General features: G+C 42.6%; 1 protein-coding gene across 3 annotated transcripts in view; it reads left to right on the top strand.

Moving 5' to 3' along the window:
* The window catches only part of AGBL1 (AGBL carboxypeptidase 1), a 287,819-nt gene extending 274,546 nt beyond the window's left edge, over positions 1-13,273 (top strand). For 2 of the 3 annotated variants that reach the window (XM_062630796.1, XM_062630816.1), the window contains one exon: positions 12,796-13,273. In XM_062630796.1, the coding sequence (XP_062486780.1) occupies positions 12,796-13,102 (307 nt within the window). In that variant the 3' untranslated portion in view covers positions 13,103-13,273. The remainder of the gene's footprint in view (positions 1-12,795) is intronic. The other variant, XM_062630805.1, reaches the window with a different exon arrangement.
* Positions 13,274-18,504: the final 5,231 nt, after the last annotated feature.

Raw genomic sequence — 18,504 nt, 5'->3', positions numbered from 1 at the left:
TTTATAGTGGCACAATGTGCAGCTTTCTGAAGCAAAGAGACAAAATGAGGAGCTAGAAACATCAATACAAAGGCAAATGCCAGGGAAATACAAGATTTCCTGACTAACAAGGTTTTCAGGTCTAGTGGAACCAGCGTGCACAAGTCCTCAGCCTTTGTGTCCTCAAGCTGGATGACTGGCTTTGTCTGCTAGACAGGCTGGACAGCTTCAAATCAGAGGCCAGGCTGGGTACAGAAAATCTGGCAGCTTGTGACAGTTTCTTTCCCATCTGAATAATCTCCCCTTCACTTTTATAACTTCAGTTGTTTTCAGTATTGCAAGAATTACAGCATTTCTCTCTGAAATATGATCTGGCAGCTAATCCTTGGTATTACTGAGCACCTCTCTCTCCTCCTGATGTCAGCAGGAGTCCTACATCCTCATCATTCCTCCAGCTAAACTCTTCATTCTTCTCTGGCAGAATCATGAACACTCACTTCTGTCCCTAATGGGTCTGGAAACTTGCTATTTTCTTTACTGAAATCTTGGTTTGCTGAGAGGAGGTTTTGGACCAGATTCATCAATGTTATTAAGCACCTATTTGCTTACTACTTTTGGTAGAGAGAAAAGCACTTACGTAGAAGAGGTGATTGGGAATGGCTTTAAGCTGAAAGAGGGTAGATTAAATTAGACATTAGGAAGAAATTCTTCCCTGTGAGGGTGCTGAGGCGCGGGCACAGGGTGCCCAGAGAAGCTGTGGCTGCCCCATCCCTGACAGTGTTCAAGGCCAGGTTGGACAGGGCTTGGAGCAACCTGCTCTAGTGGAAGGTGTCCCTGCCCATGGCAGGGGCTGGAACTGGATAAGCTTTAAGGTCCCTTCCAACCCAAACTATTCTATGTTTCTATGATTCCATGATTAAACAGCTTTGCACCCTCATTCAGGCTAGAGAGGTGATGGAGGGCTCCAGACACACCCTGGCTCTGCCACCATGCTGTAAACTTGCCAGCCAGGTAGAGTGATGGAGCCTTCTGTGTCTGTATCACTGGGGAACTTGGGCAAAGGGAGTAAAGTAGTTTGCTCAATGTGACTGCAAGCTCACCAAGTGTAGAACCCATATCTTTCAAACCCAGCTGGTTTAGCTTCATGATTCAATTTTCCTCTGATTCACAGTCTGACATATCTTTTCAGTCACACTGCACACAAGAACTGACCTTTTACCGTTCTTGGTTGTAAATCAGAGAGTGACGTTAAATGCTTGCGGTGGTTCTCTATGAAGCGATGGTTTCACTGCTCTCCAAGCTGTGCTCTAATTTGCCCCATCCATCCAAATACACGTCTTATTTTGATTAAATGAATACTTTTGTCAGTTTATGTTGCTGCAGCTTTCACTCAGAATGTGCTTGCTTCTGTGACGTGTTAGTATTCTTTTAACGAGTTTTAGTGGGAATTTATAGATGCATATACACATGTACACACACATATTCACATTCAGAAATAAGTAAGAAAACGTAATTGCAACTTCCAGGTAAAACACATAGAACATTTTGGCAGGCTTTTGAAAATTGATCTTTATGAAATATTCAGGAAATACTCATGTTAACGGCCATTTTAAAAATTGTTCCCTGCTGGGAATTGATAGATGCTACAAGCTACAAATGGATTAATTTGAAAACAGCACCTCACTGTTAAACAGGTGAAACATTATTAAATACAGGAACACAGAAAAGTATCAGAAGATTTATTGCACAACAAACAGCAATGACAACTTTTATACGCGCTTTACTATGTTCTTTTTGCAAGGCGATGCCGCCTCCTTAGATCAGAGCAAATGGCTGTTGTTTTTCCTCTTTCCTCTGTTTATTGGGAGTCATATGTTCCTGGCTGGTAGGTCCTTCTGGCACAAAGAATCTCTTCAAACCCTGTTTGAGTTCCGAAGCAGGATGAAGGTAATGCGTCATGTTTGTGTCAGCCCTCCATGCCTATTTTTTATCTCCTGTGCTAAAACACTAAAATTCATCCTTGCAATTCTGACAGACAAATTTTAGGAGGCAGGGAGAGCATAATGAAATATTTGCTTTTCTTCATGAAACATCTGGCAGGGCTTTGTCAAAATCAAGGAATTAGCAAGAGTTGCCACTTAGATGCTGTAGCTGACATTTTTTGTTGTCCTTAACAAAGTCCAAAGCCATATGCAAATCAGCTGTGTAATGAGTGAGGTTAAAGCAAGGTTTTGGATTTGGTTCCATATGGTGTTGAAAACATAATTGATCAGAATGTTTTGAAATATATTGAACATGAGTGTTCAGATTTGTTTTATCTGAATCTCATTATGTCTGAAAGAAGATTTAGGAAGAAGACAGAGGGTGATGCTTTAACCTGGGTCTATTATCAGTTATCTATGATCACACATACTTCATCAGATGTTTCTGCTATAAACCCCGCTTCAATTTGCTTTAAAAGCGAGATAGATCTCTTTGGCCTTGAGTTCTCTGTCTTCTGTTTTATGGGTACACATACACACAGTGTCTCTCTCACTTTCTTAGTTATAATATTGACTAAACACACTTGTTTTGGGCAGGAAAGGACAAGAGAACAGAAGTTATGTATCAGTTTCAGAACTTTTTACACTGCAGAAAGCTTCTTACATAAGTTATCGTGAACATCCCTGGAATGAGATGCACAGCATTTAGGGGGCGTTATGATTTTGCTGGAACCTCTTAGGTTCATCTTTGCCACTGTGCTAGTCTTAAATTACTTGTTTTCAGTATGCTTCAGAAACTGTTTTCTGTGACCCTTAAGCTGAGGTTTTCCTGAAGGCTTTCCTTAAAAGCAGAATTCAGTGGTAAACCAGGTGGTGAACCCCAACATGGTGCCATATCTTCTCCCCTCTTTGGACACTCCAGAACCAGAATCATTCTTCTTGTCAGAGCTCAGCACTTTATATCCCAGTCATTGTTTATCCATTTGAAGACATGTGATTGTGAAAGAACAACCTATGCAGAAAGGTTTCTAAAACACTCATTCTTTACTTTAAAAGGTACAAGAATGCGTCAGGTTGATGTGGAATACAAGGACGTCCATAGTTCCTTACTGAGAATCCAAGATCATAACTTCTGCCACACAAACCTGATTTTAACTTCTAGCTTAAGCTCTCAAATAGCTGATGGTATAAAATTGCAGTTTAGACAACCATTTCTGCCTACCTGTTGATCATCCCAAATATATCTCAAATCCTTCCCAAACAGTTCAAGTCCCTCTTCAGGTGACCTGATGCTTTGTCAACACTCACCTGAAGATTAAAAGAACTGATTTGCCCTGGTCAATAGCCAGCTCTTTCCCTGAGGTTGCTTCCACTTGAATACAATAGCATCAATGTTCAGTGATCTTTTGTTATCTTTCAGCTAGCTGTAGGAGTAACTCCTGATACCTCCTATGTCTTGTAATGAAAACTGAGCTCTGAATACAGAGCAAACTATGGAATTCTGTGGCTGTGTAGGTGTGTTGGGGGTCCACGAGTATGTGTATATACATATGTGTGCATCTATTATTTTCCTAATTGTAAGGAAATGTAGATAAGGGATGGTGATCTACTTTGTGTGCTAGCATGGACATATTTACATATATGCACACATATGCACATTTATCATAGATTCTCTGAAATACCAGAGTGGTTATCAGCTAAAAAGAGGTTTTCATGAAGAATGAGGTTTCTTCATGAAATATGAATAAGAGGTTTCTTTCTCCTCCAAGGGGTATAGTCATTGGAATTTAGTCATTTACATCAGTTATTAGTTCAGTCAGGTAGTTACATGTCTATCTGTCATCTGGTGTGCAAGCAAGTATTTGCATGCGTAGTTATCTGACCCAAAAAATACCTTTTACATAGAACAGATATGTAACTAAAACACAGCCTAGGTGTGTCATGCTATCTTTTTTTGTTTTCAAATCCCAGATCCTTTAAGTCACTCAGAGAGAACTCAGGGATATAGACATATGGAACTTGGACTTTTGAAATTAAATATATAGAACCAATTATAAAAATTGGATGAAGACAGTGGAATTATATGAAACAGCACCTAGGGAAATAAGAACCCAAGAGAACCCCCATGCCTTTACATTATTTATCCTCAAGAGTACAAATCTGTAGCATTTCAGCCAAAATCTTTCCACATTTCTTTCCCCCTCTCAGTGCAAATGTCTCAATTACTGGAAACACCCAAAAGCAATTACAAGGATTCCAATAATCTTCCCCTATTACTGTGGCTGGACTGCTAAGTATCATCAATAATGTGATTATTGTTTTGAGAAGAAATTGCTTGGGGTAGAGACACTGAAAAAAAGCTCCCAAACAAAAATCAAAATCATATTTTCAGCAACTCTAATATTATTTAGTGTCCTGATGAGTTTTGGTAGTCTTAGCAAATACCTTCCAATACAGGGGGACTAGACTGCTGATGTGTCCACAAGAAGCTTAAGCTGTAGAAAGCCCAATTGTTACCTGTTTTTAAAGCATTTCTTTTGGTTCTTAAACCCAGGCTAAAACCAAGGCACTGCCAGTGCTTCCTGATGGATGGGTTTTATCCCATCTATTTTATGTCACCCATATTTTATTTCCTGTGTTTATCTCCCATGTAAAATGAATATAACAAGATTGCAATGGACCAGATTTTAAACCATTTACTGTTAGTTGCTTCACTGGAGCTGGCCATAAATTTCTCTTCAGCCTAAGACTGCAACATCTAACCAAAGGTAGCAAAATGTACTAATGAGTTTTCTCACAAGTATTAATTGGATAAGAACCTCTAATTAATTTCAACAGCAAACATGGGTTGGGCTGCCCGTGTGCCTGTCCAGAGCTGATGCAGTGTGATATCTTTCCCTTAAATAAACACTAAGGTCTAGTGTAATATGGATCTAAAAAGTAAGATCAGGGCTATGCTTTCACAAGACATTCTAACCCAGGCTTAGTTTCCCAATAGTGCCTGAGTATATCATTTGTCTATTTATAAAGGTCTTCAGTTTGCTTGAAATCTGTATTTGGGGCTTGAGCTCTGGTATCCATCATGTGCAGATATAGGCAGTCAGATATATCCATCCATAGTGCAGATATAGGCAGTCAGGTCTCAAGTTTTCTTAAGGAATGTCTCATGTTGCCAATGAATTCACACAGCAGACAGTACTGGTTGCCAGTTTTAGGTGAATGAACCATTCCCACCTGTGCAGAGTGGCTGAATTTGTTTGGTGTGATGGAAATTTAGCAAGTTGCATAGTGTGTCTGTGGAGGTATAGCTGGAGTTCGCCATGCTTATGTCCATAGTTAGGTTCATCTCAACTAACTTATCACCATCAGTAAGTGGAAACTTGACTCAGTACCCTGAGTTAGCTTTTCAGCACTGAAGGGGATGCAGCTGCTTTGTTCATGTCTGCCTTTCCAAGCAGCAGATTTATAGGGTCTTTAGTGTTTTGCCCAAGCCAGGTACTACACTATGTGAAAGAGTCCATCATTGCAACCAAGGGGAATATACAAGTTCAGAAATCTTTCCTAAAGTGCACACAGGATGGTGCTTCCGTGTGCTGAAATGTATTAAGGTATTAAAGAAAAAAAAAACAAAAAAAACCCTAAGAACTGTTGAAGGGTGAGAAGGAAAATTAGTTACCTTTGAGGTCTGCACCAACTGCTAACAGCTCCATTTCATGGCTGACTTGTACCTGTTCAAGTCAGTGGGTTTTATTAATGCATACAAGATTACAGCTACAAGAATGCTAAAGATTCAGCGTTAGCCCTGCACTGATGTATAGATTGGTTCTCCATTAGGAAGAAATTAATGATTGTTTGCAAGACTGAATCCACAGCTTTTGGCTTCTTACAGCTTTTACATTTTGCAATTCTAAAGACCAGTTCGTGTGAATTTTATTGGTTAGCATTAGAAACATGCCTGGATTTGACGTGATACCTGGAATCCAGGAATGTCATGTGACATCAAGCTAGTACCCTTCAAATGGGAGAAGAATGCTTGCTTGTCCTCTATACAAACCCATCTTTCACAGAAGGATCAAAGGTGTATCAATGACATGGTGTAATTCAGTTAAATGCAGTTCTTCATGCAGACTTTCCAGTTTCCCAACCACGTGTAGTGAGAGGTGTGTACTCAACACTCAACATCTCCTCTGCTCTTACAGCAGTTATCAACCATCTTCTCACCAATAAGGAGAATGGAAAAGTAGCTCCTGAGAATACTATTGGTTTCTGCTAGATGCAAGCGCTGTTGAGGGCTAAATTGTTGCAAGCCTGAATGAACATTAGGGGACAGTGTTGACCAGGAGTCAGCCGGTTTCTTGCTCTTCGTCCTCTCCTTTTATTTACACATTGTCTTTCCTTCTCTCTAAATGATAAAGCCCCAGTTGCTCTTTATGTATCTAGGTGGTGCACCAGACATTCATATTTTAATCTGGCCAAATCAATTATAAATATTACAGCCTACAATTAGCCTGGGAACTCCTGCAAAACTAATTAGTATGAGTCTTAGCAATGAATTATATCTTTCTCTTGGCTATTTTCAGCAGGAAGAAAAAAAAACAAACCAAACAAAACACAACAATCTACACTCAAAACAAGACCAAACATCTCTCAGCCATAGCAAACAGAATTCAAGGCAGTGTTTAATTATGTTCATCTTGTTCGTGAAAGGATTGGCCATGTTGGGCTTAAAGCCAGAGCACCTGGCATTGCTTTAGGCTTAGTACACATTTTCTCAGGAGATGTTGTAAGATGTAAAAGTCTTTGGCAAAGAGTCTTTGGAAAGGGAAATCTCATGGGAGCCTACAAAGTTCATCTCGTTGTTTGCTGTGTAGCAACAAAGGAAGCGAATGCAATTGTTCTTTAAGCTGGAGTCATCTTGCATCAGTACACAGTTGATCGCCTCCCTTGGTGAAGCCAGGGACTAAGTAGAGCCTTCTCTGGCTTTTCTCAGGCAGAAGGCAAGCCAGGCTGCTGCCTGGGGAGCTCTTGAATTCCAGAGATGAAATTAGAAAGTCATTACAAGGTGTGCACCATACTTTGTAGAAAGTGAATCAAGACACAAAGGGCAGACTAAAGCCCTTCTTCATTGGCATCTTGTTGCTTTAATGTATTTCTTACAGATGTAATTACCTGAAAGCATCATAGTTGCTTCATTTATGTCCTAGAATACTTCTTTATGAAGCTATAAAAGGCAGAGTTGTACTCTGGGATAACTGCAAATGTGGCTGCTTGAGATTCGTTATAAATTCATTACAAGACTTCAGAGGAAGTGTTCCTGTGAAGCACTTTTGATGAAACATACAGATTCCTCGAAAGCAAAACTGTGCAAGACCACACACCTGTTCAGGTCCGGTGACACAGGTACAATGTTAATGTCAGTAGAAAGAAGGGCAAGACAATCCAAATTCACCACAGAGAGGGCAGCACCTCTTTAAAAGCTGCAGGACACTTTACTTAGCAGCATGCACTGTTTATGCAATTGGTAAAACTTTCCTAGAAAAAACAAGATTCTTTTCTAGAAAGCCAACCATACCCTGAGCTGCATCCAGCAGGTTGAAGGAGGTGATCCTGCGCCTCTACTCTGCTCTTGTGATGCCCCACTTGGAGTACTCTGTGCCATTCTTTTGTCCTCAGCATAAGGACATGGAGCTGTTGGAGCAAGTCCAGAGGAGGCCATGAGGATGATCAGGGAGATCGAGCACCTCTTATACAAAGTACAGGTTGAGAAAGCTGGGGCTGGTCAGCCTGGAGAAGAGAAGCGTGGAGACCTCAGAGCAGCTTCCAGTGTCTGAAGGGGCCTACAAGGATGCTTCATCAGGGACTGTAGCAGTAGGACAAGGGGTAAGTTCAGGTTACATAGAACAAAGAAGTTCTTTACTGTGAGGGTGGTGAGGTGCTGGCACAGGTTGCCCAGAGAAGTGGTAAATGCTCTGTCCCTGGCAATGTTCAAGGCCAGGTTGGACAGAGCTTTGGGTGACATGGTTTAGTATAAGGCATCCCTGCCCCTGCAGGGGGTTGGAACTGGATGATCTTAAGGTCCTTTCCAACCCAAACCATTCTGTGATTCTATGGTACCCCTTCTGCTGAGGTGATAGCTGTGGTCAGGGTACTTGCTGGAGTCTCCAGTTCCTGCTTGACCGGAGAAAAAGTGCACCCTTCTTTTAGGTGAATGCGGTAATTACTGAGAACTTGGCTGGTTTAGGTCGGACATAAATCTTTTTTCTGTTTTCTCAGAGGGAAATGTCTGATATCTTGAAAATTTTCAAGAAAGCCATTTCCTGCCTTCTTTACTCTGTGAGCTGTATCAGAGACATGTTTGGCTCATCATACATAGCCACATCCCCTGCCTTGGGCAGTTTCCAACGGATTGGGACATATCATGATGTAAAGAAGATTTAAGGAAAGGAGAAAATAGGGTTACTGACAGGGGGATTATGCAGCTACTGGGATATTTTTCACTGCAGAGAGATGTTTGCTTTCTTCACAGGGCGTCATTGGTATGCCCATGACCAGCAGTGGTCCCCAGACTTAGCTTTTTCCTCCTTTTTGTATGAAGAATTCAACCACTCACTCCCCATTTCACTCTCACAAAACTGCAGCAAATTTCACAGGAGTGAGAGGAGCAACATGAAAATAAAGTAAATGCTCCGCTTCCTCCCCTAACACACTGCAACTGCGAGGCCTGTCAAGTGAAGGTCAAGCAGCAGCCCTGAACAATAGTCACAGATTCCCTAAGAGGGACAGTTGTCAGCGCCTTTTCTTTCCAGCTGAAAAAATAAAACCCATTGTATTTTGAGCCAGTCAGTAGAATACAGAGGGTGAGTGACCTGCTACACAAGCAAAGTGTGAGTGGAAAACCTCAAGAACTTACTTAGGAAATGTTTAATTTTATTCCACACTTTGGAAGCAAATGCTCGAGTGAAGGATTATGTATGGAGGAGAGGTGGATCACCAGCCGTCCTCCTGTACACCATGTAGCTATAGCCTATTAACCACCACTGTAGGCTCTTATGTGCAGCTCAGTGGGGCAGCTGGCTTGCGGGGTTTCTATCCATCTGTGACCTAACAAGTAGGTTGACTTAAAAGAGGGGTTTGCATGAGGTACCTGAAATAAGTATCTTCCAGTCATACCGGAAAGCTCCAGTTATTCTGATTTATAAGGATGGACTGCGCTCCCTTCTGATTCTCTCAAGTCAGAAAAACCTCCAGAATTATTTTGAAGAGTACCAAAGCTTGCTTGCTTTCCAAAAGCAAGCAAACAAGCACACACACATAGAAAAGGAGAACTAATTAAGATCAAGTCATATCTCAATAAATATGCAAATTAAAAATCAAAACAAAGAAATTCTATTTATCACATCGTAAAGTTGCAAATTGCTGTTGTGGCTTCCCTGCACTGGAATAGATGAGGTCTATGAGGCTGTAGGTTTTGAATTAGTAGAGCAACCAACATGTGTACATGTTTTATTGTGGTAGCTGGGGGACTGTTGGCTCGAGATATATCACCAGCCTTCCCTTCCCCTCTTCTGTACTGCGTTCACATTCATGGTATCATAGATTGTATTTGTCTTGGAGTTCTCTAATGTAATGTCATTGGTTTTCCTCATTGTTTACCTTCTGTAAGACAACATCATTATTCTTTGATAAATCTGTTTTGTGTCCCCCGGGTTCTTTTCTTTTTGGTTTCTTTATTTTCTGGTTTTTGGAGACTTAGAGGGGTTCTTTTGCAGTTTTTAAAAACCAGATTAAAAAATAAGCAAACAAAAACACCAAGAACCTGCCCCAACAAAAAAGCCCACGGCACTCTGTTGGAAAAGAAAGCAAGCGCAATCTGTGCAGTGACATGCAATAGTCCAGATGTTGGCATTTCTGCTCATTGCCATGTTTCACCATTTGCATTCTTTCCTAAAGGAGCTGGTAAAAAACAGCTGATTGGGAGAAGCAGCATGTGATGACTTTGGCAGTATTAGCAGCACTAGCTGGCTCCTTCTCATGCCATGTGCTGCCACTACTCCTCTTTCAGAAGAACCTCTAAAATGATGGTTTAAACTAGCCCTTTTGTCTTGCTTTGCCCTGGGTTTTAAATCTTCCTGCAGCAGAAAGTGTATTATTGGGATGGAAATTTCCGTATAGTACAGATCTAACTGGTTTGTGGAGTTTGGTAGTGTAATACAGAGCCTTTCACCAGCGTGGTTACAGCCTGTGTTGGCAGTGGCAGGAAATTGGTTCCATCTATTTCCTGTTTGATAGCTCATGATGTGATTTGTGGTGGTGGTGTTGATCCCGTGGGGTCCAAATTGGAGAAACCACTACTAAGGTCAGTGCTAATTGACTTGCTTGTTCACTGTCACAGCAAAGGGCAGAGCAAAGTAGGAAAAAAGTATTTTTTCCTGACCTCTAAACATCTTGTAGGCACAGCCTCACTTGTGGGGAACCTCTCTCTGCAGTCTATCTGTCCAAGTATTGAGTTGTCACAGTCTTGATGGTTTGTGTACTATGGGTGTAAGCAGTAAGGAAGAGCTTTTGAAGTCCATCACGAAGGTTTTATGCATAAATACTTTCATCCTAAGGACAGTCTCTTCAGGCTTCAATGTAAAGAAATGGCAGTTTTGTATGTTTTTATTTTTCATTCTCTGTTGTTTTCCACATTTCCCTTCCATTGTAAAGTGCTTTGTGCTAGGAGCTGTTTCACCCTTTTTATCAGAAATCCATTCCTAAAATCATTGAAGTTATCAAAAAATTCAGAAGGTCCTCTGTCATTGGGTTTCATTAAATAATGATAGGGAATTGTTCTTCTAAATTGGGATCCTGTTCATGCAATGCTTGACCTTCAGTTCCTAGGCTGCAAACTGGATCGTTCCATCTGTAAAGTATCAGTGAGCTGGCTGGCAGCTGTGCTCCATCCCAATGGCATTAGCAGCTCTTCCCAAACATACAAGTGCAATATTGAAAGTAGCTATGCTTTGGTTCTTTTTGACTGCAAAGCTACAGAAGCAGAGCTTATAAATGAGAAATCTAGTTCCCCTGAGTTTAGTCAGCTTTCAACATTATCATAGGTACTTGTTATCTTTGTAATTCAGGCCATGCCTGCATATGAAAAACTAAGAAAATATCAAGCCCTCTTGAGCAGAGACCACTGCTTGCTGCTGTTTGTGCTGGGAGGATTGTCCTGGTTTGTTTTGTTTCATGTCACATACCCAATTTCAGGATGAGTTCTTCCTGACCCAGATTTCTGAGCAGACTGAAGTACAGCCAGAAACTGTAAAAGTGCATAATTATTCTTTTATTTATTTTTAAGCTGTACAGCTCTATTAAGCTTTCAGAGAATCCTTTATACCCAGCCTTTGAAGTAAACTAAGCCAGAGATCAGCCAGAGAAGAAGTGGGTTGACGCTGCTTGTTTCTGCTTGCAGGGTAGTCTGTATACAGTTAAGATATGGAGTCTCAAAGCTAGGAAAAGCTTTGCCTTATTTTTTTTGGAGTGCAGAAGGCAGAAGGGATCAATACATCCAGAGACAATACTTTACACCTTTGGTATGTTCTCAAACCTCAGATCCTGGCACTGCTGCAAAACAGCTGAGAGCTGGAAGATTATTCTGGTTACTGACATGTAAATGAGCAGACCACACATTAAAGCTGTGTATGCTCCATCTGCCAAGCCGTTCATTCTTCCCAACTTGGGACAAATTACAAACTGGCCCAGAGGTGGAAGATTATTATTCCTTTCCCAGTCCCCCAAAGCAATACATTCCCCTGCTTTGATTCTGATTGAAAACATTGACCTGGAGGAGAAAAACACACTATCTGTCCTCCTGATTCATCCAGACTCTGACCTAGGCAGCACTGAAACCACAGGCTTCTTCCTGGGCTCAGAAAAATTATGCAGCTGCCCTCCTGGGCTAAGGCCAAATGGGAACAAGGCAGCCAGGCAGGAGAAAGACCCTGTCCCCCAGAGCCATCTAGTCTAGCAGTTACATTTCTACCTTAAATATTGCATTGCTGATGTAATACAGAATATGTTGGAAGTGGACATGTAAAGAAAGCCTATGACCATTCCTGTAAGCAAATGGCAGGAGGCTGTGGTGGTGTAACCTGCCCTCTGAGAGCTAGACAGTGTGACAGGCACATCCATTTCGAGCCTCAGCCGTTCAGATTTGCCTCTGAATTTGGCTCTTGCCCAGGAAGTCGTGCTGTCAAAGCCTTTCCGTGCTCCTTCTAAAACACAACAGTCCTGGTATTCCTGCCCTCCTTGGAGCCAGTGTGCTCAAAGACCCCAAAGCCTCCAGTTTTTGTTTGTGCTGCCTCTTGTTAGCAGTGCTCTGAGCTTGCACAGAACAGGAGGAAAAGGTGCCAAAGCACTTCAACCACCTGGATTAATTAGGTCTTACACTAAATGTGGAACTACAATGAGGTGGGTGATGATTAAACCAGCAACCTTCTGCAAAACGAATACCTCCTCTTCTACTATATTTCAGCTTCTATAACCTTGTAAGTGCCTCAAGGCAAGAACAGTGTTGTCTGTATATCAAGCATTCTGTTTCTGTATAAGCAATAACAATAATAGTGATAACAATCATAATGTGTTTCTCCTGTGAGGTAGGTAAGGATCACTCTTCATTTTACAGGTGGTGAAACAGACACAAAGACATACAAAATCTTGTTTGGTGCCATCTCATATCTTATTAACAGAGCCAGGATTGAACCCAGGAAACACATTTCCCTGTTATTTGCTCTTACCCCTAGAGAACAAACCCTCTTTTGATGACGTCCAGTCTCTCTTGTGATTTTTTCTGCAGAAGCTGCAGCAACAGCAGCCAAGAGATTGATGATGAACCTCCTTGTGTGGAAGAAATCGATTATAATGCCGACAGCTGCTCTGATGGTGAAGAGGACTTCTCAGAGCTAGACCAAGAGATCCAGGAGTACCTCTCGTGGGTGGAAGGAAAGACAGAAGATGATGAAGTGACCATGGGACAGACTTGCAGCTCCAAGGCTCTCAGGCGGCTCTATGTTTCCAACCAACCAGCAACCAACAATACAGGTCTCCCTCTGCATTCAGCAGCACTTGGGGTGTACAGCGGGTTCGAGAGCAGTCCTGTGTGAACAAGACTTTGACTTACAGAGCATTAAGCAAATGGGTTACTGCTTGTGTTTGGCTGTTTTCCAGCTTCAGTGCTCCCCCCACGTGTGTTGCTCCAGTTCTGAACAGAAAATTGACTGTACGTTTGTGTAACTTGTATGCATATTTTGAGAATATACGTATACTGAGAATGACTCCTTATGCTTCGTACACAAGGCAGAGCGAGGGGCCAGTGGCCCCAGTGGTACTATGTGAGAACACCACTCATTCCTAAATATAACCCCCAGTTTCCCAGCTGCCTCTAGTGTGGGGTTTCATACAGATTGACCTGAGACTAAGGAAAATAGTCTCATTTTTCTAGATTAGGCTTTGATTATGGGAAGCATCCTTTGCCTGGAAGACAGGCAGTTACAAATGCCTGTGGCCGGAGGTCTCCATTGCCATTCATTTCTCTTGATGTATAGAGCATGTCTCTGATTTCTGTCTGGTCAGCATTTTTGCAGTGTGTTCAGCAGGTTGGGCCAGGCTGTGCATGTGTCTGAGCTGGTCCTGTCTAAGCAACAGTAGGAAATCCAATGTGCCACAGTAAGGAAAGCACCGGGGACAATGCAGAGTGGTCCTCTGGAAACCTGGGCTAAATTCACCTCTTCGCTGCACTGGAATAAACTAGTCCAGCATAACCTCAGTTGAGTCACTTCATGCTTGAACTGATGTGCCCAAGTGTAGGATTTATTTCACAGATGCTGTGAAATTTTATTTTCTCTGTGAGACATCCTTCCAGCTAAAAGACTACAGATATAGCCGTTCATCCTGGGGAACTGGAGCTACTATTTAAAGTTATTGGGAGGGAGAGGGATTTGGTGCATTTTAAGGAGAAAAACGTGCTCTTGAGGTAGCCAGAGGTCCCCCAGTATTCTGTCAATCAATGACTGACAGTGGCAATACCCAAAAGTGAATTTAACCCAAGCATCAGTCCAGTGACTGATTATTATTATTTGTTAGCTTTAATATACCACTAAAGAAACCTAGATCATGGAACAGGACCCTGTTGTGCCAGACAGTAATATAGTAGAAGACATTGCAGGTAGGTTATATATAGGACATGTGCACCAGTGACTTCCATAATGGAGTCAGAAGAGCTGCTCCTTCGATCCCCAAACACAAACAAACAGATTTCTCCTAAAATTACCTGCAAACACAGATCCTGATTCCTGAGAATCCAACACAGGCTGAGAACCCACGTGGATGCCCAACTTCCCTAATGCATGAAGCCCACGTCACTGCATCTTAGCCCTCATAGTGCCTGAACTTCTCATGTGTCCCAGACTCTGCTGTTGCAAATGGGGAATTGCCCTGAACCCAAATGGAACTCATTGCACCATGTAAGAGGCTCCCAGCTTTATCACTACTTTATGAGGCTCAAGGAGAAGGATTAAAGAGTAGCGTGTTGTAGCATTAGAGCCCATAAGACTTCCATTACCAGTGATTACTGCTATTAATATTGATATTAATATTAATATTGTGACTGAACGCACCATGTCATCCTCTCATTTTTGTGCTGTTTGTGGAGAGAATGCCTGGTGCAGAATGAGGTTTCCTCTGATGCATTTCTGAACACCTTTCCCTAGACTACCTAGACATATTTTCCAGCAGTAGCTTGCTCTTTGGAGAAATAGCTTCTTCCTGTCCTGCTGGGTTTTCAGTATCCAGGTGTTTTACAGTCTTCATGAGCACGTAAGAGTTCTCTGTGTCTCTATCTCTCTCTTTATGATGCTGTTCAAAAGACAGGCATCTTGGGTCCTTAGAAGCTGAGCTTCTTAGACCAAACTAATTCATTAGGTATGGTGTGTGTCTCTGTACAGATGTCCTGTTCTGTTTGCTTTAGTGTGCAGCTTGTTGCACACAATACCGAATTTTCATAAAAGATTGGCTCACAGGAGTGGACACAAAACAGGGTTCCCATTATAACAGTTTGTATAACATTGCTTAAAAGCTTAGCAATAAAAACCTATATTTGTGCGTATTTCACTTCTAAACCCAACATTCATATGTATGACAAGAAACTCACACTGTACTGGGTCTATACTGCAACATGCACAGGCGTTCTGTAAGATCTTCAGCAATCAGCACATCCCCAGGACACAGGGCAAAAGGTACCATTGTACATTGGTGTGTCTGTACATGCCCATGTATACATCCAGAGCTGCTTTTCTCTCACATGTTCTGTTCCAAGGCCCTGCCACAATATCTGAGCAATGCTTACTGGGGCTTGCCAATGGTACATCTTGTTGCAAAGGGAAAAGTGATCTCAATTCAGCATTTTTCTTAACGAGACACCAATATTTTAGCTATAAATACTATAGGCCAGCCTCAGCCTTCTAGCTGTTTCATTCTGAATTTCTTAAGCCAGGAAGAAGTTCAGTGGAAAAACTGTGCCCTAGTTGTGATTCACTGAATCGATAGACTATTGGAGAGTTGCCTTAATATAATAAAAGCAGAGATGTAGCTTCCGTGTGTGTTTGGAGCCAAATGTATATGAGCAGTACCACTGTTTCACAGACCCCTGTGCTGGGAAATGCGGGAGGTAGAGAGATGGCAAAGGCCCCGAGGGTGTTTTCAGTGTCCAGAATCCAAGTGCAGCAGCCAACCTGGAAGCAAAATGTCCATTCACATCATCCATACCTTTATAAATGCTGCTGTGCAATATGAAAAGTCTGGCCAAGTCTTCTACCTGGCAGCTTCCCATGTTAGTGCCAAACAACTTGTCAGCAAGTGGTGAGGATGCTGCAGATGCCAATGGCCAGGCAAACCCCCAGCCCAAGGATGCTCAGCCTGCCGATGAGCAGGTGGGAACAGAGGATGCCTCCTTTCTTCCAGGAACTTCTTCTTTTGACAGACCTCTAGAGGTCAGGAGAGGCCCTCCACTGTGCGCTGCGCTCACCATGCTATTAAAATTCTCCCTGAGTCATGGTAATTAAGCAGAACTAGGCTCTGCACAGAGGAACGGAAGTGCATTGACTTTAATAAAACAGAGTGTAAAACAACTTTAGATTAACTCCAGCCTTGTTTATTCTTGCACACTTGTAATTCTGGTTTGGTATTTCCCCAGTGAATGAAGCCGTTGTCCCCTGCGCTAAGGCAACATCACCTCACTTCAGCCTGCTAAGTGCCGAGCAGCGAGGCCACTGCCTCTTCTTGCTTTCGCTAGCTAATCCCAAAGAATTTGGAAACAGCCGATGGAGAAAGGGAGGGGGGAGAGGGAGGTTGCCCTGCTCCCTACTGTGGCCATTCCTCAAGAGTCAGCAAGGCTGTCAGGTTGAGACATAAGCCAAATAATTCTATAATGGCCAGAAGAGACGGTGTCCTAGAGGCACTCACATAGTGCCTGCTGCTAAAGCAGTTTTGGGCTCCTGCCAGGCACATTAGCTTTTTTTACGGATGCCTTTTGTCTCACTGACTCTCTTAGTGCTCTGAATAGCTCAGCTCTCCTTCCTCCCCCTCTGGCTTACATGACATGGGTAGAAGATGCAGTGCTGCACAGCCTTCACACTGCACCCTCTGTCTCAGCCTCTTGCTGCTTTCAAGCCTGCCCTGGCTACAATAGTCCTTTCCTGTCAGAGAGGATCCTAAGGATGCTTTGCCAGTGTCTAGTGAAATACACGTGTGTATAAACCTCTGGGCTAAAAATAAAGAATTAAACAATAAAAATAATCAAGTCAGCAAACTCAAGGAAGAACAAAATCTAATTAGTTTTATCTGCTGTTCGTTATGAGGCTGTCAGAGTGCTCTATCCCCTGGTTTTACAGCATTCTGGAAAATAACAGTGATAATAATAATAAACAACCATGCCCTGGGTTGTTTTCTAAGCAAGCAGGAAGCAGATTAAGGAGGGGAGAAGGCAGCAGCCCCTCTCCTCCACTGCTTCTCTCCTCCTGCCAGAAAGCAGAGATGCAGGTGATAGCATTATCTCCTGTCTAATCTGTCCTTGGACAAGATCCACTGTCCATCACTTAGAGACACAAAGCATGAGTGGGAGACTGTTTGGCAGCCAATTCGGGGCACTCAGATTGTATTTCTTGCTCTGCCACTGATCTCTGTGTTGTTCAAGTTGTTCATCTTCAGCTTGGATGTGAGGTATAAACAAGGCTTTGATTCCTCATGGTGTGAGTGAAAGTAGGTGTGTGTTTTGTGGGGAAGAAATGAAGTTGTAAAACTACCCAGGTGTTTGTTGTGTACTGGTTTCAGCTGATGCCAGTTGAGAAGGCAGCTGGAATTACTCTGTGCAGGAGCACAGTGGTAGTTGCCATCACTACTTTCCACTTCAGTGACGTGCCGTGACTGTGATTGTTAGGCCAAACTCTTAAAATTATCCAGCTCTTTAAGCTCTGCTGGATAAGTTTAGAAGCCTCTCCTGCCCTATGGTCTAGTCCTCACAGTGTGGAAATTTTTACACCTGTATTTGGGAGAGCAGGATTTAACCCTGTGTTTGAAAACTCTTGTATGGTTTTCCAGGCAGAGGGCTGGACACAGGGCTCCAGCTGGAGATAATATGCAAAAGCTTGGAGAACTAAACATCCTGTGCATGTAATCGCATCAGGAAAAGATGAAGGAGAGGCTAAAGAAAGAAGAAATAGATGAGAAGAGAGGAAGGAGGGGACTCAGTGCAGGGAGAGGGATTAAGAGAGCAGACGGGAATAGGAGTAGGGGGCACTTAGGGGAGACACAGGCAGTGAAATGGGAGAATTGTTCCTATTTGTGCATCCTCTTCCGTCCCCAGATAATGTGTCAGTATTAGCTCTACCAAGAAACAACCCTCTCTACTGTAGAATAAATCTGCCACTGTATTCCCCCCTCCATAAGCAGCAGCCAAGTCTGTATCCTCAGCGCTGCACTGTGTGTTCAGTGCTGTGTTTTGTGAGTGCTTTTCATGATGGTTAAGCCTGTGTAATTTCTGGCCTTAGGTTTCCTCTCCAGGGACACACATCCTTAGGTTCTGGAAGATCCATGGCATATTCTTGTTGATGCAGCAGTTTGTGGCTGCTTTCCTCTTCTTTTCTTTGCTCTGCTTCTTTTATTTCACTTTTAAAAACTGGAAGGGAGAGAAATGAGGGAGTTGAACAAGAGGGAAAGAGGTAGAGAAAAAGAAAGAAGAAGGCAGAAAGAAGCGCCTTGCTATCAGTCTAGCAAGATCTCCAGCAAGATGGTGAGGCAGCTCTTTGGCATCAGGAGCTTTTTTAGCCTTTGATTAAGCTGCTTATAGCTCATTCAGGGATCAGCAAGAGGGGGAGGCAGATATACCACTAAAAACAATCATCCATTGGATGTCCTGGCAATAACTCCAATCCCAGTAAAGTACCATAGCCTTTGGCTAACTGAGTGCTGGGCACTGAGGGCTGGCTCCTCACCAGCTGATGTAATTGCAATC

This window comes from Pezoporus occidentalis, unplaced genomic scaffold (assembly GCF_034315485.1).
Source record: "Pezoporus occidentalis ecotype Australia unplaced genomic scaffold, CSIRO_AGI_Poc_V1 ctg11, whole genome shotgun sequence".
Lineage (NCBI taxonomy): Eukaryota > Metazoa > Chordata > Aves > Psittaciformes > Psittacidae > Pezoporus > Pezoporus occidentalis.
This window is presented reverse-complemented; position numbering and strand designations above follow the sequence as displayed.